Consider the following 23,768-nt stretch of genomic DNA (forward strand, 5'->3'; position numbering starts at 1 on the left):
CTGCTGTGTATGTGTGTAGTTTTTTGTCTAGCTTTAATCAACAGTATTTTGCAATGCTGATTATAGGACAACTCTCTAAACATTCCAAAAGTACTGTGAAGCCTTCTGTATCAAGACATTTACTCTAGCATATTAAACTGTTTGTTTAATTTATTGTAATTTCCATTAAATATCCTGGGAAATGGAAGGCCTTGTCCTCTCAGGAAAAGCCAGGCTAATGTTTGTTCACTTTCTTTCTTTCAACTACAATAATCAATTTGCTGAATTCGTTTGGAAGATCTGGGGGACACACCTGTTTAAATGTACCAGAAGTAGTACCTGATGCTGCAGATACAGAAATAATAAGAAAACATACGTATAAGTCTTTGTAGGACTGGGCTTGTGTTTTGTTATCCAGAAGTTGTCGCTCACAGTAATAATGTGTGGACTTGTAAATGGAGACTCTCTGGTTTTGATGTTGACTGTTCCATTGTAAGGACAACTACCCAAAGAGAACGTGCCTAAGGGGAAATAAAGTACAAGAATTCTGAAAACCCCTTCTTTAAAGTTCCATTTCTTTGTAGTTTGATTACTTGAATATGGAGCTTGGGCTTTTGTTTACTGCAGAAGATCAGTAGAATTTCCATTTGCAAACTCTCTAAACATATGTTTGTTTGTCATGGTGTGTCTGCCAGACAAGAAATGACCTAATAGAAAAACCAGTGTAATAACAATATTAGGAATTACTTCTGCAAGCAAACAATGGAAAATATTTGTGGGATTTTCCAGATCTTTAACAAGAAAGACTGATCAATATGTATATGCTGATAAAACCTGCAGCCACCTATATGAACTTGTTTCCATCAAGTGTCACTGATATTTATGTATCTCGTAATTATTGTTTGTATAGTGCTTTGAATGTATAAAATGCTGTATAAATGGATCATGGAATTGAAAGAGAATAATTCTGTATATTCTCTTTTGGATTGTTTTAAGATGAGCAGAAAGCTGCAGATTTCATAAGAGGCTATAAATAGCTAAACAAACAATTGGATAATGTAGGTAACCAAGCATTCAAATGCCCTACTCATGTTGTCCAGTTCAATAAAGCATGGAAAGTTAAAGTGGAGATTGCCAGTCATGTTTCTGGCTTGAGAGCATACAGAAGAGGATTCATTGCATCTAAACCCACACCTTTCTTTTTGATCCCAGTGTCTGGACAACAGTACTACTGTGAGAATGTTATGATCATTTTATAATTCTTGGGATGCCCTTTTATCTTGTAACTATTTCATAGCAGGACTATTGAGATCACCTCCCTTAGAGCTTGACAACTTCTGTGAGGAAACACTTGGGTGTGGTTTTGGCACTGGAGTTGGTTTTTTTTTTTTTTTTTTTTTTTTTTCTTCCCCTTTTGTATTCTATATGTGGATAGTCCCGCATGCCTGTGCATGTTAATGGTGGTATTAATGTGTGAGAATAAAATCTTAGAGGAAAATCCTTTGACATGGATTTATGAAAATCCAGCCTAGCGCGTTCTGGGAGATACTTCCTGAAATCTACAAAACTGCATAGAAATGTATTTGTTCAGAGTGTTAATAGTAGCAACAAAGAGATGCATTGCTGTAACATACCTCACAGGGAGAACCCTACAAAGGAAAATACAACAGGAGAAATCCTGGCCATGGTGAAGTCAAAGGCAAAACTTCCATTGACTTCAATGGGGCCAAGATTTCTCCCAAGAATTATAGAACTGTACACCTCACAATTCAAATTGGATAGTCCCAAAACAGTTCAAGGAGCCTTGGGGCCAGATTTACAAAAATATTTAGGTGCCTAAAGCTACAGTCAAAATAGTAATGCTTCCCTTGCACTTTGTATGGTGTAGTCATCTGATTGTCACAAAATAACACATTGGAGGCATAGTTCACACCAACTTACCTGCAAACCTGAATTTATTTATTTACAGTATTGCATTTTAAGTTTAATGCCAAAACAGCATCACTGGGTGCCTTCATTAATATACTAGCTTTCTCATTAGTTCCCATTACCCTTAACAATTATCAATGTCATCCCTATTTTCCCTTATCCTCCTATAACATAAAATTGCTCATTCTTATATAGCTGTTATTTAGGAAATCGCATGAACTGGGCACCGTCTTGTTGCTATCTGTAGTGCAGTCCTAGCTTTTAAAGCCGTTTGCCTAACCTTGTCTTTCTTTATTTCCACCTCTATCTGTTTGCCCACCCTCCCCCATCCAGCTAGCATTAACAAGTAGATCTTTGTACCTACCCATATGAGAGCTGAAACCATGGTAGGAATGGCTGCGTTTAAACAAGGTGGTTATTGGGAGTACTGTTTCCCTGACTGGGGTAGACCATTTATTTGTTTTCCCCGGAGAAGTGTGGGTGCACAGTTCTCTGAAAAATCGTCCCTTCTCAGCACTTTTATTGAATTGTGGATTCAACCAGTGTTTGGGTAGCTGTACGAAGCCTAGTGCTTTTTTTTTTTTTTTTTAAATCTGAAGTACTTAAAAGTTGAAGGGTTGATGTCAAAACTGGTAAGCCTAAAACACCACACCTGGATAAAGTCCTATATTCAAAGACCTACCTTCAAGACTGCTGAGATATAGTCCCCTGCCATTCCATCCAGGCTGTCCTTGAAAATTAAAGGCAAAACTAAGATTCATGATAAATAAACTGATGCACTTTATGCCACCTCCTGCTCTAAGCACCCCACAACTTTTTGCTGGGAGGCTATCCAAGTATCTGCTGGCTTTTCTGGTACCTAGATGCTTATCAAGATAAGCCCATTCATAAGTGGTCCTTTTTAAAGCCCCCCTACCCCCCTCAAAAAGGCCAAATTAAGTCAGTCTGTTCATTTACACAGCTGAGATTTTTTTTACATCCTCCTTTCTTGCTGATTAAGCTATGATGCTGAAGTCACAATGGCAGCAGGAGGCCTGCTTGTATGAAAGAAAAATCCTCAGTAGATTTTTTTTTTTTCCTCATAAAAAGATTTTCAAGTTGGAAATTTTAACTGTCTGTTTTCTGAGCCTGGAAGGAGTCATCATGCTAGGGGAAAAAAAGACAATATAAAAAGTAACATTATCAACTCTGCTCGTTATTCACGGGTAGAAATGTACCAGAAAAATATGCTCAGCAAAAATAAGTTTGCTTTTAATCAAGATTGAAGGAAACAAGCTTTAACTTCCAGAGCTTTAGTGAGCAGCAACGTGAGATCAGCCCTTCTGCCCCACCCTGTGTTAGCAAATGTGAGTCAGTATCCTGTTCAGAGCCGTTATTAGCTGCATATTTCCCTGTGCTGAAGTGCAAGCATGCATTTTCCATGAAATGCCAGAGCAATGAATAGACTTGTTTCCATCTCCAGAGCATGTGAACAGGAAACTTTAAAGTGAATATTTGTGGCTTTTGTTCTGTCACTTTTCTAACGCTTGCAGACTTTATTTTCCCAGTTTCAAATGCCAGGAATTAAGCTTTGTTTCGTTAAACAGTTTTAGAGGTTGGTTGAGTGCTGCAGTGAATCACTGGCTAAGCAGAAGTGGATAGTGTTGTGCGTATGACTGTCACCGGGCTGGGCTCCCCAGCTTAAAGCATATGCTGCTATGCCCAGTCTTACAAGGAGGCTCTTTTTCTTAACTGAGGTTGGCAAACACACAGAACAACAGTCTTTTTAACTTGCTCCTTAGCCTGAGGCCTCCCAGGGGTCTCTGGCACGCCTACTCTGGGCAGCTTCCCTGTTTGTTAGCTCTACTCCTTTCCTGGAGTACCAGCCCAAAGGCTGCTTCCCTGGTCCCTTGCTCCAGGGACCCACCACAAGAACTAGCTCCACTGTGGTGTCACTTTCCCTCCTAAGGGTGCAGCCTCCCAGCTGCCTATTAGCAGCCCGTTATAGGCCCAGGTGTAGCCCAGCCCTCTTTAAATGCCTGGATAGGACTCATCTGTTCTGGTTCTGGGGAGCTTGGCTTAACCTTTGCTACCCTGTGACAGTGATTACTGGTCTAGCAGAGGTTGCGGGAAAGGGTGCTTTTCCTACACTGTTTCCTATCACAACTCACTGACCCAGTCGCATTTAAAAACACGTTTGGCTAGTTGTGGGTAACTCACTTAGTACGTATTTGTCTGTACAACGTGCCAAGAGGTTTTCAACAACGGTAGTTAAAATGTGTTAACACGTTTTTTTTTTTTTCTGCAACTCATTTTTCCCAATGTACACAAAGCCTCTCTGAGTAAGAGGACGAGAGCTGATTTTTATCTGCCTGGGCTATTAGCTCATAATGGAATCTGAAAATGATTGCACCGGTTTAGCAAGTCTGGTATCTTTGTTCTTTCCCTGAGGGGAAAAAATGAAGTCAGGAAAAAGAGAGAGAAGGAGCTTGAGTGCTCTGAACTAGACTGATTGTTTAGGTCTGCAGCAAAACGTAGAAAAGCCTTTTGTGTGTGGGTGGGGGGGAGGGGCATGTTCTCTCTCTTAAGGAGCTGAAAAGAGCTTACCCAAGACTGTCCACATGTATCAAACCAAGAAGTTAATGTGATTAAACTTGATGTGGAGCAGGTTGCTGAAGCTCACCTTAATGGCAGGCTGCTGGGAGCGTGCCGTACCCTGCCTCACTTGGAAGTTGAACCTCAAAGGGATAACTTCCCAGGGATTTTTGTCCCTGGATATGCACTTAAAAATAGAAGGGGAGAAAGCAGTCTATGACCCTGATCTTGCAAAGGGATCTGCAACCATGGACCATCATGCTTTCTCAGAGCCCTATTGAAGCAAGCTTCTCCACATGTGAGTAAGGAATGCAGCTTGTGGATTTCATTATATAATCAGGGTTGAACTGTGAACGGAGATAATCTTTTATTGGGACATGTTAGGCTTAGAATAAACAGGGTTGATCAGTTTGAATTACTGCACCAAGCAGGGTAAGTGGTGGTATAGATTGCAGTGCTTGCATCTTGGTCAGTCAAAGAGCTCCTCTGTTAGGTCATTAGTTAAATGCGTTCTGAAACTATGCCGTGTAGTTGTAGCCGTGTCAGTCCCAGGATATTGGAGAGAAAAGGGGAGGTAAGATCTTTTTTTGGACCCACTCTTGCTGGTGAGAAAAACCAGCTTTCGAGCCATTACCTCACCCACTTTGGCTTTCTGGAACTGTAATTCTAATCTAATGAGAGTTGACACGTCATGAACTTCCAATGTGGACTCTTCACTGAGCTTGGTGAGTTCAGGAATTGGAAATGAAAAGGCAGCCTTCCTTCTCCCACTGGCACAGAGTGGAGATCCTAGGGAGTTGGATGGTGGGGTAACAGTAGTCAGAGATGACAGTTTAGCAATGACGGGCCTTATCTTTGTCGTCCTTCAAGCTAGACTGTCAGTGAATGGAGTAGTGTGTAAAGTTTGGAAACCGTCTCATGCTACCTATTTTTCACAAGAATCTGACTCCTTAGGAATCCTGAAAGATAAGGTAGTTGCATTCCGCTGGCAGGCAAGGACGTTGTGGTGTTACTAAGATACAGCGCTGCTATGAGAAAACAATTTACATGCAGGATTCCCAAGGCATGTTGTGGGTTGTTTCAGTGTAACTTTTAAAAGTAAAACAATGGAAGCAGGAGAAAAGTAAAGAAAGTGCCCTGTTAGTTTTGGCTTGTAGAAGTTCCTCTTAATTGTCTTTTGTAGACGGCAGCATTTGTATAATTTTATTTTCTCAGGCTTTCCCCGTGTGTCAGATGCTGCATCTCAGTGGGTATTTACTGGGTCAGTAATTATGAGAGAACTCTCAGACAATGATTGTTACAAGCTAGATTTTTCCAGAGTGGGTGTGTTCTGTATGTAATTACAGTCTGTTCTGTACTCTCCTATTTGTATTACAGACACCATTGCATGCACCATAATGTGCACAATTATGTAGGAAGCTATTTATAATATTGTTTTGGAAAACTGAGCATAGTAGAGACTTTGGTTCTATTTTTCAAACCTGGCATCTAAGTGAGAGCAACCCGGTTCTGAATATGGGCTCACAAATTGACATGTAACTCCCAATAAATACCTATTTTACATATCACAGATCCGATATGAGTGTCTAAATGCAGAACTGTGCCCCAGTTTTAGACACTTGGGTTTCAAAATTGGATTCTCTGTATATAGTTTTGCCTTTTTCTAAGCCCCAGCCTCTCAATGAGATAATACAGCTACAAAAGGCTTCATTACATCCATGACTAGGAACAAATAATCTACCACTGGAACTCAATCAAATGAAAACTTTAGCATGTTGTTGGAACATAACACTGACCACCTTCTTGACTCCCCTTTCTGGCTGTCTGGCCATGTATATACTATATACTACTGTTTCCTGGTTGGAAGAATTTGATATCTGGATATTTCCTAAAACTGTAACATTCTGCTTCTTTCTTTGAGTGGCAGGTCCAGACAGCTATGCTTAATCAGTATTGTACATCTGATATAAATGGACAGTTTTTATCTAGGGGCTAATTTGCAGCTGAATTGTAGTATTAGACAGAATTAAATGAGTGTTGGACATTTTGGGTAAATATTTTCTGTTCATACAATTGAAACCAGGTGGAAATAGTATTATTTCTCCTCTATAAACCAGCTATTCTTATTAAAGGGAGGTGGAGTGTGAAAACTAACTTAGAGATGCAAAATTCTGAATTGAAAACAAGGTTTCACTTAAACAACAATATATCTTTACCCCAGGCCTTGTGAAAATTTTGACCGCCTACCATATTGATCAGAATGCCTTGAACTAACCTAACCTCCACAGACCAGTTCAGATCCACTCAGCATCAAAAGTGTGACTGCACCAACCCTCTTGTCCATGCAAATCTCATTAATCCCTTGTTCCCTGGCAGCTCCAGTACTTTTTGTTTCTTTTTATTCCCGATTACTGGTGCCTAATGGTTTGTTGTTGGTTTTTTTTTTTTTTTTTTTAAACAATTGTTTCTTTTGTCCTGTAGAGGTTGGGTCACTGCGCACACAGAGACCTTCATCTTTACATGAAGAGATCCACCAAAAAAATTAGTTGGGACAAAGTTAGTGCTTAGTGGCTGAAATGTAAATATTGACTTTTCTGTTCGAGTGAAGTATTCAAAGAATTAATGCCAGGAAGTGGCCAGGCATCTATTGTATTTGAATATATTAATAATCAATTATTAAAATCCTATTGATTGGCAACGTAAAAGCATGTCTAAGTGCAGGAACACTTCATAGCCTCTGGTGAACGGGTTAACTGCAGTTCAGCTTTCCTCCTCCTCCCTTTTTCAGATGTTATGGGGAAGGGCTATGGACCTGATCCTAAGCCCATTGAAGTCAATGAGAACTGTGGCAATTCATTTCATTGGGCTTTGGACTGGGATGTATAAGAGTCTGTTTGCAAGGCAGAGGGGTGAGAGCCCTTTGGGAAGGTGAGGCTCCATGCTAACACTGTGGGTCTACTAGCAGAGCACGGAGTGTTGGCTGGTCAAGCCAGGTGCCTCCAACAGTAGATTCTGTTGGCAGGCAGTGAATCCAGCCCTGTAAGTGTAGCATAGCTGTTAATGAATCCAAATTCTCTTCTGTATTGTACACACTGATCTGGAAACCTTCATTTCAAATGTTACTAAAAAGTCACTGTTTTGTAGCTCAACTGCTTAAAAAAAACACTGGATAACTAAGCATCTTCTAGGGGAAAACCTCGGCCTGCATCTCCTAGTGACAGTTTCATGAAGCAATGTGTATGTATAGCTCCTTCCAGGAGGTATCAAAAGGTATAAACATTTTATTAAAGCGAATGTTAAAATTATATAATACACAGGTTGAGAAAAGTGTCTGTACATCTGGGTATAGTGCTAGATTATCCACAAATACAAAGTTTGTTTTTAAAAGTTATATGATACATACAGTACATAATCAGCAATAACCCAAATTTAGGTGAATTTAAGAATTTAAGAATTAAGAATTAAATTTAAGAATACAATTTAGATATTAGTATCCAAATCTACACTGCAATGTAAGCCCCAGGCTAGTAGAGCTGAGCAGACCTGTGGTTTGTTAACATAGGGCTTGAGTGTTTTATGCTCATTTGTAACCCCAGGTTAAGAATTGTTGAATCTTGGGTCCCAACTTGGGGCTCCAGCATCTGCTCCACATGATGCGGACCAGAGTCCAGACATCCACATCGCAGACTTCCTAGCGCCTTCCCAAAATGTGGCTTCTCTTGCTCTTTGTGGTACGGAGTGGAAAAACTTGACTGTCCAGAGGACAAAAGAGAGGCAGCATTTGTAGGCATCCCATGGGATTGTGGGATACTTTTGATGGACTTGTAGGGTATATCTACACTGCAATTAGAGATCCATGTCTGGCCTGTGTCAGTTGACTCATGTTCGCTGTGCTCGGGCTATGGTGCTATTTAACTGAGGTGTAGACTTTTCGGTGTGGTCTTGAGCTAGAGCTCTGGGACCCTTCCCACCTACACTGCAGAGCAATAGTGCTTGCACCCCGAGTCCCAGCTTGACTCGGGCTCAGACCCTCCACCCCTGTAGGGTCCTGAGACCCTGGGTCCAAGCCCTGGATTAGTGTAATTTGTGTTTAGATGGAAGGGGAGTTAGGCTTGAGCCTGAGTTTGACCCTGGGCTTACACTGCAGTGTAGACATACAGGGGCCTTAGCCTTTTGAACCTGGGGGTTGCTGGGGAAAAAAAGGGGAAGGTAGTGGCCTTTCTTCTGATCACTGTGTTTGGAATATTTGTGAAGTGCCCAGGGGTGAATTGGAAAAATAACTGCTTTATTAAGAAGCCTAATTGAAATTGCTCAATTGAAACCACATGAGCAGGCTGTAATTAATTGCATTTCACATCACTTTTACAGGAAATACTTTCATACGACTTTCCTAGCAGGAGACTGAGTGACAAACATTCAACCAAGCATGAGATAGAAGTAGCCCATCATCTCCGTGTTCCAGGGCCAGTTTTTCAAACAGTTGCATGCCTGAGTGCACCTATGTTTCTAAGTCCGTGGACAGACAGATTTGCACATGTTATATGTGCACTTGTTTTGAAAACTGGTGTTTGACTGCGCTTACTATGAGGGCAGGACATTGTTGATAGTAATGAAGCCCATTGTGGGTATTGCATACAGTGCACTTCTAGCAAATGATACTGTTTTAATAAGTAAGAGACCAGTGCAAGAGGAGATTTCTCAATAATCCTTTGCCTTCTATCTTTGTAGGTGTGGATGAACTCACCATCCTCAACATTTTGACAAACCGCAGCAATGAACAGAGGCAGGATATCGCCTTTGCCTATCAGAGGAGAACTAAAAAGGTACCGAGAGCATCAAGACTGGCTTATGATTGGTACTATTCGTCCCATTCGTGGTTTAGGTTTGAAGTGATCAAACTATAATTGATTTCACTGGGAGGTCCACTTGCTTTTACTGTGGCTGAGCTTGGATCAAGATAGCTTAAGAAATAGCTGGTGACTGTTGATGCATTACTCCTGTAGGTATTCCAAAGAACCAAGAATGCTTTTGATGGGGATATGCTACCATCTCTCTAAAGCCCACCTTATTGCAGACAGGTTATGACACCATTGGAACTTTATAGCTGTGCCTCTCCTGCCAGATTTCCAGGGTTGCTAAGCACGCACACCTGTAACTGAAATCCCCTGCAGATGGGGTTCTTTACACTTAAAAAATCAAACCCGGTGTTTTAGCACCAGCCAGGAATGTTCTCCTATGTCCATTGTGTGTGTGTAGCAGTATGCGTGCTTGAGCATGTGAAAATCCTTTTTGTTCAAGTGATGCCTGACGTCCTGGGACCCAGTAAAAGGAGAGGAACTGAGGGAAGATATGCATGTTCAGGTAACTTAGCGGAAGGAAACTCTTCCAGCTTTCATTCACACAGTCTGTCTAAATAACTACTGCAATCAGTTATGCCCTTAATCGTGCAGGTACTGAACAAATCAGCTCACCGGCTAAATTATCCTGACAAGACTATCCAGTGTACCAAGCTGTTGATGAAAAGGAGACTATATAAAATATGCATAGCTGTCTGTAAAATGAGCCTTCTAGCAGGGAGCTGAGAGATGTCCTCTTGAACAAGTTTTAAAATATTACTCTAATTGAAGTTTTATGCCCACGTAAAAGAAGGAAAAACATGCATAGATTCCTATTGGGTTCTGACAGCTGCATCTCTTTCAGATTTGTCAGACACCAAATAGAAGCCCTGAAATCTCAGCTGAAACCAAGTACAAATCCAGAGCTATGTTTTTGAAATTCACAAACTTTTGTGCATTCCTGATTTAGGTACCTACAGACTCTATTGAGTGTGTGCAAGTTGGGTGAGCACACGCACACAGAGTTGAGTGTAACCCCCATCTTGTGCAAGGGCATCAGGATAGCTGTGGTTATAAGCTGGACCCTGAATAGTAAGACTTGAAGCTCTGATTAAAAATATGCCAAAGTTCTGAGATCATGAAGACAATCTTGAGAATTTTTATCCAGACGTTGACTCCCTTCACTCATTTCCCTCCCTTTCCCAGCCCACAAATATGCTAAAGATACCAGTTAAGAGATGGGATTGTATTGGTGCCAAAGGTAAAGTGGCCTGTGGAAACCATGGAAACTAAGAGAACAGACCTTCCAATGCAACTGTGAAAACAAATGAGTCAGTGTTTAAGAGAGCAGGAAACAGCCCTTCCCATTCATGAAAAATCAAACCATGTTTGGACCCTCTTTCTCTTTGGGTCCAGCATCCCTCCCCCATGAGCTGCTAAATTGTCCCTTTCCAGATGTGTTATAGGAGTTATGCAAGGCTACCTAAGGCCTTGCCTGTGTATGTCTTTGCGCAGAGCTCTGCAGGCCCTGCCCATTGTAACCCTATAGGGAATCTGTTTGCCAACAGTCGTTTGGGATTGTGCTGCCATGTTCTAATTTTAATTTGGAACATTCTTCTGGTTGTAAGTGTGAGATTTAATAATGAGCAGCTTGGCAAGTGTTTGTTTGCTTCCTGCTGTTTCCCTTTTGGGTTCACTTCTAGTGGTGACACAGAGTGGCAGGAAGGCTCCCCTGCTGGATATGTGGGAATTATGCTGCTGCTAGCAGATCTTACTACTGTCGCCCCACAATTCCGATCTAATTTCCAGTTAGAAATAAGGATGTAGACAGAGTAATTTCCAGCCCTTCCATTAGCATTTTATCCCAAACCAGGGCTGTACTCATCTACCTTTGGCTCAAGTGAATGAACACTTGTCCTGTTCTCCTAAAGGATCTATGATGAACAGCTAGCTGGAGACCTCTGACTCTGTAAACTCACTTAAACTGGCACCTACAGTGTGCATAACAGTTTTTGCTGGAAAAAAGAGACTCTCTGGCTTCACAGCTATTCTCATGATCTGTTTTCCTGAGCCCCACTGGTCAGGAAATGCCAGTAGCATTGAATGAAGCTCCCTGAGCTAAGAGATCACTTACTATAAGCAGCATAGAACATTATTGATACTTCTCTCTACATCCGGTTAGGGAGCTTCACTTATGATAGAATTAGTTCTTAGCACTTCATATACTTAGCCATGGTACTTGCAACCACTTATTCTGGTGATGACAGCATGTGCAGGTTTATGGCATCGTTGCACTTGGCTCACTGGTTTGAAGCCCTGTGTTAAAATGGCTGGAAGATGATTAGATTCTCTTTTTTGAGAGAGAGAGAAGAGCTATAAAATGAAATGTTAATGCACTTAACTCTGGTCCCCATAGGAGTGTTGATGTGCACTTCACGTCAGTGTTACCCTGAAATCGTGCCTGGTTTGTTGCTTCCACCACTGAAGCAGAAATTTGTTTAAAGGAAACTAAGGGCATGTGTACATGGTGCAGCAAAGCAAACTGGAGGGGTGTGTTCTAGCTGCCCTGTGTTAACACCTGCTGGTGTGCTGTAATAGGTGCTCGTTTGTGTCAGTATAATCCTGTTTGGAGCTGGATTCCCATCAACACAAACTAGGTGCCTTTTAGAGTGCACCAGCAGTGTCTACATGGGGAAATTAGAGCATTCTGCAAATCACGCCCTTCTAGTGCGTTTTGCCAGTGCCCTGTAGACAAGCCCAAAGCTGGAAAGCTGAGGAAAGAAATTAACGGTCCCCAACTCATTTGAATTAAACTGTTTTTATTTGTTTTTCCCTAATCCCATTGCATTGGTTTATATGCTCTTTAACCTTTACACTGAAGTGCAAAAATTAGACTTCACACAAAAGTTAATTGGAATCGATCATGCTCTACTGGAATGGATTAGAGAGGAGTGCATTTTCTGCACTGTTTAATATGAAGTGAAAGAGCCGTTTTCGTGCACGCACAACAGACTAATGCATCTCAAGTATGGCTAGTGGAGTTAAAAATTTGTCAGATTGAAGGAGAAGATCATCCAAAAGACTCCTATTGATTATTTCTTTCATTGGTCAGCTTGCAGTGCGTAGGACTGCTGGCCCATGTCTTCCCCCAGCCTAAGACAGATTACTACCCCCAAAGTCTGTTCAGGCCTAGACCCATCCTTCAGGGCTCAGTTTTAGTCTTCAAACATAAAACTCATCAATTTATACCAAAACAAAACAGTTTGCCTGACCAAAGCAGGCTGCAGGGGACTAGAACCCTTGCCTCTTACGTTGTGCCCCAACTTACTTTGTGTAGCTCTCGCCCTCCCAAGTGAGCCACTTACTAGCTTTTATAGTCACTTGATCAGTCTCAACTAGGAGTCACAGGGGTGGCTGGGCCCAGGGGTAATTGCACTTAAACAGAAGAGGGTTTTTGAGTGATCTGTGTCATGGTTTCTTTTGTGAGCCAAGCCAGCAGATGTGGAAATGAGCTGAAGTGTTTTGGCTCTTTCTGACTGTCTGAGCTGAGCTTCTGCAGAACTTGGTTGAGGTCATAATGACCTTTCTTTGTCTCTTATGAGACATCTAACAGCTGCAATGAACCCAGCTGTGTCCTTTTGAGAACTCCAAATTAGGGAGGTTACTGATTGACTTTGGGTCCAAAAGTGATTTTTAGGATTATAAGGATTTGGTGTTTCTTAACTGCATGACAGTGCAACTAATCTGTCATTATCTTATTTTCAGGTCTTATTTTAATGTGAACTCTAAACTGTAGCTCCCTGAATTTCACCACATCCTAGGAAATGGACACATCTGCCTCTATATTTATTATTCTCTATAGCAGTGAGTGACAGTGGGGGGTTGGTGCAGATTAGTGATACTTTTCTTTTAAAGGCATGAAGGAAACTCTGCTTGCCCCATTTTTCCTCTCTAGATTTCACTGAAAGACCCTGTCTTCCTTTTCCTTATCCACGCTCCAGGAAAAGCAGTAACAATCTTGGAGATTCACAACCACTGAAGGCAGAATTGTCTGGAGGTCAAAAATGAGCTTTAATCATTTTCTCCTTTTATTTTTTTTTTTTAAAGGAACTTTCTGCAGCACTGAAGTCAGCTCTCTCAGGTCACCTGGAGGCAGTGATCTTGGGCCTGTTGAAGACACCAGCTCAGTATGATGCTTCTGAACTGAAAGCTGCCATGAAGGTAAATGAGAATTGAAATTGAAGTTGCTCCAAGTAAGTCTGATGTCATCCTTTAGAATTGCTGCCTAAGGCCATGATCTTAAAAAATGGCCATGTATTTTTAAATGCCACAGTTTTCAGGTGTCCAACATAAGGCACCCAAAATCAGTATCCACTAGTTAAATTCTTGGGCCAGGTGAGATTTTTCATCTAAATGTTTGTCTGTCACTTACTTTTTAAAATAACTTTGAAGAATGAACATGAAGCTAAGGACATAACTGATCAGCTGCTTTGAATAGGCACCTGTACAAGAGCATTTGGAAAGCAAGCTACTTTCCTGATTAAATTTCTGCATATTTTTAAAAAAAGTGTTTCCAATATTAAAACAAAATAGAGAATTTGTTAGCTAGAGCCGAAAACTCCTGTGATAGAACATAAATAATTTCCAATTATGGGGTCACATCACTGATTGTGAGAGGGTGTCTCATATCTAGTCCTTTCCCTCCGTAAAATCTGAAGACGAGGAGGTGCTTAAGTCCTATTTCCCTAGGAGCCTCTGAAAGGATGGCTTTGAAAACAGACTCTAACTTTGTGCACATGCAAAAAAATTGTGAACACCTACCATGCCAGGATTTGCTTTTAAAATCCTACAAGAAAACTCATGTTTTGGCTTTCATATTTCTAAATGTCACTTAAATTTTTGTATGCAGTGTAGTTGTAGCCGTGTCGGTCCCAGGATGTTAGAGAGACAAGATGAGTGAGATAATGTCTTTTATTGGACAATTTCTGTTGGTGAAAGACAAGTTTTTGAGCTACACAGAGCTCTTCTTCAGGTCCGGGAAAGGAACTCCCAGCATCACAGCAAAATGCAAGGTGGTGCAGATTCATAGAATATCAGGGTTGGAAGGGACCTCAGGAGGTCATCTAATCCAATCCCCTGCTCAAAGCAGGATCAATCCCCAACTAAATCATCTCGGCCAGGGCTCTGTCAAGCCTGACCTTAAAAACCTCTCGGGAAGGAGATTCCACCACCTCCCTAGGTAACCCATTCCAATGCTTCACCACCCTCCTATGAAAAAGGTTTTCCTAATATCCAACCTAAACCTCTCCCACAGCAACTTGAGATCATTACTCCTTGTTCTATCATATGGTATCACTGAGAACAGTCTAGATCCATCCTCTTTGGAACCCCCTTTCAGGTAATTGAAAGCAGCGATCAAATCCCCCCTCATTCTTCTCTTCTGCAGACTAAATAATCCCAGTTCCCTCAGCCTTTCCTCATAAGTCATGTGCTCCAGCCCCCTAACCATTTTTGTTTGGCATAAGTAGTTAGAACCTATTGTAAGGGACCATTCAAGGTAGAGTGGTCCCTTACCTTGCTGGGAGTTCCTTTCCTAGACCTGAAGAAGAGCTTTGTGTGGTTTGAAAGCTTGTCTCTCTCACCAACAGAAGTTGTTCCAGCAAAAGATATTACCTCACCTACCTTCTCACTTAAATTTTTGATTATTCTTGGTTAGGTAAATTTTGGGTTTTTTAAATTTGTTTTTCACTAATATAAATTGTTCACACAAATACTTTTTTTTTTTTTTAAATTAAAGTTGGCAGCAAGCGACTGAACTAGTTAACAGACATCCTAGCTCATAGAAAAATTTCAGGTACAGGTAATAACAAAACCATTTAATAAATTGTAGTCAAAAAGTTGGTTCTTTTGGACAATCAAATGCTTCCCTCTGCTGGTTGAAACAGATACGGTCTGTATTTTATTCCACATCATAACGCTTGTTTTTCATTCTGTCTTTAATATGTCTGCAATTATGGATAGTCACTGTCCCGTAATGGTAGTCAGAAGACCAGGCTGCAAAGCTCTCACCAGAACCACTGCCTGTGGCATTGTGTAGCTGTTATACTTTCAGTTGGTGATCGAGTACTTGTGTCCTCTTCATAAGCTCATATGTCCACCTCTTCCATTGATCCAAAGCCTGACATCCTGAGTCTGCTGTTAGAGTTTTCAGCGATGGTTGTTAAATGCTGCCCGTTCATGATTGGGCTTTAGTTTGGCTTCACTCGTTAGTTTCTTTTATTTGAAGCTTGCTTAATAAGCTACATCCAAGGAGAATCTTAGATGAGAAAAGAAGAAATCCCCACAAAAAAATTATTCATAAAAAAGTGATGATCAGGTTCACTGAAAAATATTTATGGGGAAATCAAATACATAAAATCCCCCATAATGACTAGCACAGAGCGAAATTACTGCAAAAGAAGAGAGGGTGAGAGCAATTTTTGGAATTAATCCTCATATTGCACCAAAATCACTCAGCTATTTCTGCATTGGGGTATTGGAGACTCCTATTATGTCAAAATTACAGGAAAAAACACGTGGGATGCAATTAAAACGGACACTGTTGTAACCTATGAACAAGTTAAAACTCTCCTAGATTCAGCAGTACGCTGTAGAGTACTTGTGTTGGGGTGGCTAACTGTCTCCTCGATCAAACACATTCTAGAATAAGCCACATACTGTACAGGTGTAAGAGTCTAACTGAGTCCATGTTTAGATATTAAAAATAGAAAGAAACAATAAAACTGCATAAAATAAAACATAAAAACTGCAAACACATTAAAGAGGCATTAATGGCCTAATACTTTGAACAAATAGGTGACATGTACTGAACATGCAAAGTTTTTACACTTTGCACATTTTTGATGTGCTTTTCTGTCTCCATCTCTGGAACAGATGCAACTATCATGCTGTCTGGAGTGGCTCATGACCGTGAGTGCCTATCTCAGGGCAGATGACCCAAATTGGTGGTGTGTCCTATAATTAGATTTCACCAAGCCAGTAACACATGAGCTTTTTTTTTTTTTAGTGACTTTTGGTTTTCTATAGCCAAAAAACCCCAAAACAAAACAGGTAGGATGCTAAAACCAGTGTGGAAAGCTTGATTTTTATCCTACTTTGAGAATACTTAATGTATGAAGAGGCACAGGTTTGGCATGGAAATTTTTGTTTACATTTTGTATGTGTTGGGGTCAGATATACTCCAATACATTCAAAGAATTATAAGCAGTCTTGGTCTAATAAACTCCTCCTTTTGATATGTTTAGACTCGAATATATCACTATCTTGTAAACAAGGAGCATCAACAAATTACCATGCACAGGGCCAAATGTTCAATTCTAGATTTAAATTAGCCTTAAAAATGCAAGTGCAACTCTTTTGGTATGGATGAAATCCACGTTTGCTCATGTACATGCACAGATCAGGCAGAGAGGCCTCAAACTCATTTATTTGTGCTGGCACATGCAGATTTTGGGGATTTTTTTGTTTTGTTTTTTGACCCGTAAATGGGATGCAAGCAAAAATTAAGGTGATTTGTTAAACTGGCTAAAGATTTGCATCAGTCAGTCTCCTGGAGTTTCAGCATTAAGGGTACTTTTTCAAAAGAACTTGAGAGTTTGAAATGGGGGAAAAAAATCCTGTTAATATGTACAGCTTGTTTTATTCCAGGAAAAAGACTAATGCTGAGAATTAGTTTGTGGTAACTACGATTGTATTCATTACGATTCCATTGTGGGCCCCTCCCGCCCCCCCGTATATCTGAAAGCAAAACAAAAATATAATAAGTATTTTGTTGTTAATCGCTACTCCTTCCCCAGACATTTATTAGAACAAACCTAATGAAGGGATTTTCCTGTTTCTATTATGTGTGAGCCTTTTTGTAAATTGTTTGGTATTAGATTCTTCTTCTTTTTTTCTTCTTCTTCCTACTATTATTAAAGAAGCACTTACAGAATGGTGGGTTTCTTCATAATTTACTCCATTTTTTTTTTAGATATAAAATAATGTTTTGACCTGTAGACAGATGGCCTTTGACTCTTCTGTGTGGCTCAGGCTAGATCAGGAATTGGCAATCTTTGGCACACGGCCCATCAGGGAAATCTGCTGATAGGCCAGGATATTTGTTTACCTGCAGCGTCTGCAGGTTCGTCCGTTTGCAGCTCCCACTGGCCACGGTTTGCCGTTCCAGGCCAATCGGGGCTGCAGGAAGTGGCGTGGGCCGAGGGATGTGCTGGCCGCTGCTTTCCGCAGCCCCCATTTGCCTGAACCGGCAAACCGCAGCAAGTGGGAGCTGCAATCGGCCAAACCTGCAGACGCTGGAGGTAAACAAACCGTCCCAGCCCATCTGCGGATTCCACTGACGGGCCGTGTGCCAAAGGTTGCCGATCCCTGGGCTGGATGTATACCCCGACTCAGAAAAGACAATAAGAGGATCAAAAGCATGCCACCATAGCTAAGCAGCAAAGTAATGGAAGCTGTTAGAGGCAAAAAGGCATCCTGTAAAATTCTGGAAGTTCTATCCTAATGAAAATAATAGGAAGCTGCACAAACTCTGGCAGATTCAGTGTAAAAAATAGAATTTGAGAAGCAACTTGCTAAAGATGCAGAAACTAAAGGTAAGAATTTTTTTTTTTAAGTTTATCAGAAGCAGGAAGTCACTAGATGACCAAGATGTTAAAGGAGCACTTTAGAAAGACAAGGCCATTGCAGAGAAGTAGACAAGGTTTTAGAACAGATTGCTATATTAAATGGTAATAAGTTACCAGGACCAGAAGGCATTCACCCAAGAGATCTGAAGGAATTCTAATACAAAGTTGAAGAGCTACTAATTGCAGTAGATAACCTATTGCTAAAACCAGCCTCTGTACCAGATGATAGCTAATGTAGTGCCAATTTTTTAAAAAAGCAGTCATAGGCTGGTGAGTCTACTTTAGTACTGGGCAAATTGGTAGAAACTCTAGTAAAGAACAGAATGATCAGACACACAGGTGAACACGATTTGTTGGGAAAGAGTCAACGTAGCTTTTGTAAAGGGAAATCATGCCTCATCAATCTACTAGAATTCTTTAAGGGTGTCAACAAGCATGTGGACAAGGATGATCCAGTAAATATAATGTACTTGGATTTTCAGTAAGCCTTTGACAAGGTTCCTCACCAGTGGCTCTTCAGGAAACTAAGTAGTCATGGGATAACAGGGAAGGTCCTGTTACTGATCAGAAACTGGTTAAAAGAAAGGAAATTAAGAGTAGAAATAAATTGTTAATTTTCACAATGGAGAGAGTTGACAGTCAGTGACAGGATACTGAGCTAAATGGACCATTGGTCTGATCCAGTTATGGCCATTGGTATGTTCTGGGAACTGTGCCCAGTACTACCAGATAACCCGGCAAAAATATGTCAAGTTCTACATGGACAAACAGCCCCAAAATGGTAGGCATAATAGGAAGCCTTCTGTCCAGTAACTGACTCTGACAATCTATGATGATGATTGGCTTAAGCACACCACTTGAATGACTCCTCCATAGGAGGTGCTTGGAAAAAAGCTTGATTGGGCTTTTTTTGGTTTTAATCTATTTTTGTTGTTGGACGCAGCATCCCCCACAAGCTAGAACAGTTTCCCAATTTATAGGCATCATGGATAGATTTAAAAAGCTGTCTTGGGTAGTCACACTGAAGTCCTCCAGTAGTATTTGCCAGATCAGGCCTTCAGGTTTCATTTTGTAGCATTCTACCTGGTAGTAAGTTTTCAGGATCAGTCCCTAAGGTGACATTTTAATACAGAAAAGCTGTATGGACATTTTGTGGAAGGCATCTTCCACCATTTTACTTTTATCATAAAGCAGAATTGAGTATTGTTCCTACCCTATCTAAGAAAAGTAACCTACATAACTTCAGTCTTGCTGATGACATGCTTTTCCTTGATAAAGTCAGGAATTTCGGAGGTGGGGTTTTTGGCATAACAAATACCTGAGATTTAATGAGGCATTGTAAAACCGTGTCAGCAAAAGAATTGGGCTCATAAAATAGCTCTGGCTCTCTTTTTGATAATAAAAATTTTGAAATAAACAATTGACCAGTAGCCTGAGGGTAGGAGCATATTGATTGAACTACACTGTTTTGGAGCATCTGAACTCCCATAGAGTTTAATTATCAGCTGACACCTTTTCATATTGTATTAACACCAATAATTGATTTCTATTTTAAACAGTTGTAATTCAACATAGTTCAAAGTAGTGCTGCTACATTTTGTTTTTACTATAGCTCTACAGAAAGGCAAGTAATATAGAAACCTGATTATTACATCTTGACTTTGATCCCAAAAGCAGGCTTTGAAATACATATTTTATCGTGTCCTTTCGACACATCCAGCTTGTTCAAAATGTATGTATTAATCTGAATATTTAGTCTAGCATGCTAAAGACACTTTTTTATTCCTTAGTATTAACATGGGTGATAATACTGCCAATTCCCTATATATTTTGGGCTACAGTATTGATTTCTGCTCTTGTAAAATAGCTAAAGAATATACAGGAGGCATAACGTTCTCCGTGGGTACAAAATACTAGTCTCAATTTTTGATTTAAATAAAGCTAAGTAGAGGTGAGACTATTTTTATATGGCTTATTATCTCACGGTTAAAAGGTATTTTCACCAGAAACCAACAATTCCTCTTGAAAATTATAGTGGTCCTTACTTTACATCTGCTGCTTCAGCAAATCTCTTAACATGAGCTTAAGCATGCGGGTAGTTCCAGTAACTTCAAGTTAAGCATGTACTTAAGTGCTTTGCTAGATCAGGAGCACGAAATAAGAGATACTGTTGTTTTCAGTAGGACCTGTTGGTTTCTGATACAAATACCTTTAACAGTGAAAGAATAAATCAAATAAAAATAGTGTCTGTCTTTCTTTTTAAATGGAAAATTAAATGGGGAGTATTCAGGAGTATGCCTGAAGTCAAGAATGCACTTAAATGCTTTGCTGGATCAGGGGCATAGAAGGTACCGCTCTCCGAGTCCATATCACCCCAAGTCTTATGTTTATAGTAGCTTTGCTACCTGACTGTCAGGGGTTGTCTTGTGTGCACGAGAGAGACCAGTTCATCCCCTAACACAAAGGGGTCAAGTTTTGATCCAGTGCACTAAACTGACAGGTTGAAAAGAAATATATAGTGCTAGCAACACCTTAACCTCATCTAGAAACTCAATCAGACAGTCAAATCAGTGTTGAAATACTCCTGGCTTGTGGTTTATCACTGATATTATTAACTGTATCTCAAGATTATTAGAATAATACTTGGCACTTAAACACCTCTCTTCCATGGCTTTTTAAAAGCCTTTTAAAAAAGTGTGAATTAGCTTCATGACAGCCCTCGGAGGTTGATAACTAGTATTATTAGCCCCATTTTACAGATGAGGCAAGCTGAGGAACAAAGAAGCTAGGGACTTTTTCCCAAGGTTGAACAGCTAGTCATTGGCAGAGCTGGAATAGCATCCTGGAACCCTAGTCTTCGGTACACTAGTTGCTAGACCAGAGGTGGGCAAACTACGGCCCATGGGACTGTCCTGCCCGGCCCCTGAGCTACCGACTTGGGAGGTTAGCCCCCGGCTGCTCCCATGCTGTCTCCTGTCCCCTACAGCCTGAGCGCGCCATGCCGCCAGCACTCTGGCCCGCTGCTCTTGCCGGGCAGCGCGGTGGCATGGCTGGCTCCGGCATGGTAAGGGGACGGAGTGGGGGGGTCCCGGGGCAGCAGTCAGGGGACAGGGAGCAGGGGGTGTTTGGTTGGGTCCCAACTGAAATATTGAGTAGAAGTCATTTTCACACTGTGTTCAGTGCTGTGCCACTAACCTAGTAGCAAACTAGTTAATGAGAAGAAGGAGGCTGAGCCATCAGCAGCAGGGTCAATACCATTGGCAAAAATACCAGCAGCTACAATTTTTACATCTGCGTGGGGGTGGGAATGCTCTCTAAGATTGAATGGGAGAAAAGAGTACTACCAAAGTACTACAAATGTTTCAGAACCATTCTAGCAGTCTGCTCGTTTTTAGTGTCAAATGAAAATTTACTTGTGTTTCAGGGTTTAGGGACTGATGAAGACACTCTCATTGAGATCATCTGCTCCAGGACAAACCAGGAGCTTTGTGAAATTAACAAAGTCTACAAGGAAAGTAAGTGTGTGTTCGTGTTTTCAACACAGTGAACTTAGGCCCTTCCATTTTCTCCTTTTGTATGAGTGATGGGAAAGTTTGGAAAACTTTTAACCATTGGCTTTCCTGGGGATTCTCATTATCCCTAGTGTTTTGATCAAATACAACAGGCAAAGGTATTTATGTTGGCATAACTGTCTAGGTCACGTTCAATTACTCTGAAAACTTCATCAAACTGCCTACTATAAATACTGTATTTAACACTTTATGATTTATGGACCCACACATACTGTTTGGATACTGGAGGAGTTCTACGGTGAAATACTGGTGCCATTGATGTCAGTGGTGCCCAGGATTTCACCCACTGCCTTCCCTTTCTAATAACCAAATATGCACAAATTAAGGTGCCATCGTGGCTAGCTGGAATTATGCCTTCCAAAGGTTGTTTTCACTTAACCCTTTTGCCTTGAAATTAACTTGAGTCACAGAAGTATTTTCCATGGAGGAAGAAATTTGTGTCTCAAGGTTTGGTGCCTTGGAATCAACTGCAGGCCTTGTAGTAAACTAGTATCCACCAGTCATTTCTCTTAGGTGAAAAGAGCCACAATAGTCCATTTTCTACTTTTATTGTAAGGAAGACAGAGTCAGAGTAAGTGAGAGCAAAATCCTACTCATAGATTCTGTCCATGTTGAGCAGCTGAATTTGGAATCTATTGAAGAAATCTTTTTATTATCTTAATTGATAGAGTTGCCAAAAAAAGAAATCTGGATAAGACTTGATAAACGCATGGATTTCCCCCCCCCCCCCCAACTTTGCTTAAAGATATTATCCATTCCTAGCTGCATTTCTTAGTTGATGGTAACTGGATTTAAGTGATTTGAATGTGAGTTCAGTATCAAACAGTATTCCTTCAGATTTCTTATGACCCTTTCATGTTTCAACTTGCATTCATCATAAACAGTAACAAAGGTGTCCAGCGTTTTCATCGGTAGCAACAAGTGTTTTATTTGGCTTTAATTGGAGAAAATTGTCATATATTTGTTCTTTGATAGCTGCAAACAATTCTGTAAAGTAGCAGTGGCTGAATCAATAAAGTATTAACAAAGACAGCTGTGTGTTAATGGCATAAGATGAAAATAATATTATAGTGATGAATTGGATGAAACCATGTAGATGGTAAAATGGAAGGATCCAAGGATAGATACCTATAGAATTTCAGAGGGAAAGTAGCAGCCTTATAGCAATCTAATAAGAAATAAAATGCTTTAGTGCCAGGCTAGAAACACAGACAGCACTCTTGTATTTAAGCATACATATTTAAATTGGTTATTTTGCATAAAATTGTCTCTTAGCTGCAAGCAGTCTAAAAAATTGATGATTGGTGATCTGAATCTGCTGTAATAAAACACTCACTCAAGAGCTTAGGTGTGGTGTGGTTGTGTTTAAATAATAAGTGCTGGCAAAACAAGCCTGGATGGCAGAGCCTTGTCTACATTAGGGATCCTACCAGTGCCACCATTGGTACAACCTGGGGTTGCTGTGTTTTAATAGACCAGCCAGTTATTCGTGTATATCTTCCCAATACAGTATCTAAAGTAACTTGCAGTTATCATCCCTCCAGTTGACTGGGTCAGCAGTAAATAGGAAAGTATTTGCTGTATTCTAGTGTACAAGACAGAACTGGAAAAAGACATTGTGTCTGACACCTCTGGTGACTTCCGCAAGCTGATGGTTTCCCTGGCAAGGGTAAGATTCTGAGTCGGTATGCATCTTTCTCTGTCTAGTTTTCCTTATTCTGTCATGTTTCTCAGTCCACTTGCCAGCTGTGGAAGAGCACGTACGTTGATTGTGACTAGCTGTATCAGAAATCCATCCATCTGACTGATAGCAAGTTTGGATTCATGTGCATCGTCACTGCATAGCTGACAATTTGAAAGAACGCGATGCTGAATGACAATGCAATTTGACAAGAAAGTAACTAACATAACAGACCTTTGTAATGGAGATGGAACGTGTTGTAATGCTTATTTGTCAAATGTTGGCTAACATGAACCAAGAGGAAAAAAATGTAGATAGCAGCTTACACTATTTCAATTTGGATACATCTGCTAAATGTTTGTTTTTGTTCGAAGGGTAAAAGGTGTGAGGACTCTTCTGTGATTGATTATGAGCTGATTGACATAGATGCTAGGGTAAGTGCTGGTGAACAGTGGTAACTTAACTCCCCAAAGTGTACTATGTCTTAAAATAAATCTTGGAAAACTCTGAA

At 40.6% G+C, this 23,768-nt stretch overlaps 1 protein-coding gene across 4 annotated transcripts in view; it reads left to right on the plus strand.

Moving 5' to 3' along the window:
• Positions 1 to 23,768, plus strand: part of ANXA2 (annexin A2) — a 46,987-nt gene that overhangs the window by 15,535 nt on the left and 7,684 nt on the right. For all 4 annotated transcript variants that reach the window (XM_038419980.2, XM_038419977.2, XM_038419981.2 and 1 more), the window contains exons 4-8: positions 9,211 to 9,305; positions 13,425 to 13,538; positions 21,429 to 21,519; positions 23,166 to 23,245; positions 23,632 to 23,691. In XM_038419980.2, coding sequence (XP_038275908.1) covers positions 9,211 to 9,305; positions 13,425 to 13,538; positions 21,429 to 21,519; positions 23,166 to 23,245; positions 23,632 to 23,691 — 440 coding nt within the window. The remainder of the gene's footprint in view (positions 1 to 9,210; positions 9,306 to 13,424; positions 13,539 to 21,428; positions 21,520 to 23,165; positions 23,246 to 23,631; positions 23,692 to 23,768) is intronic.

Source organism: Dermochelys coriacea, chromosome 10 (genome assembly GCF_009764565.3).
Source record: "Dermochelys coriacea isolate rDerCor1 chromosome 10, rDerCor1.pri.v4, whole genome shotgun sequence".
NCBI lineage: Eukaryota > Metazoa > Chordata > Testudines > Dermochelyidae > Dermochelys > Dermochelys coriacea.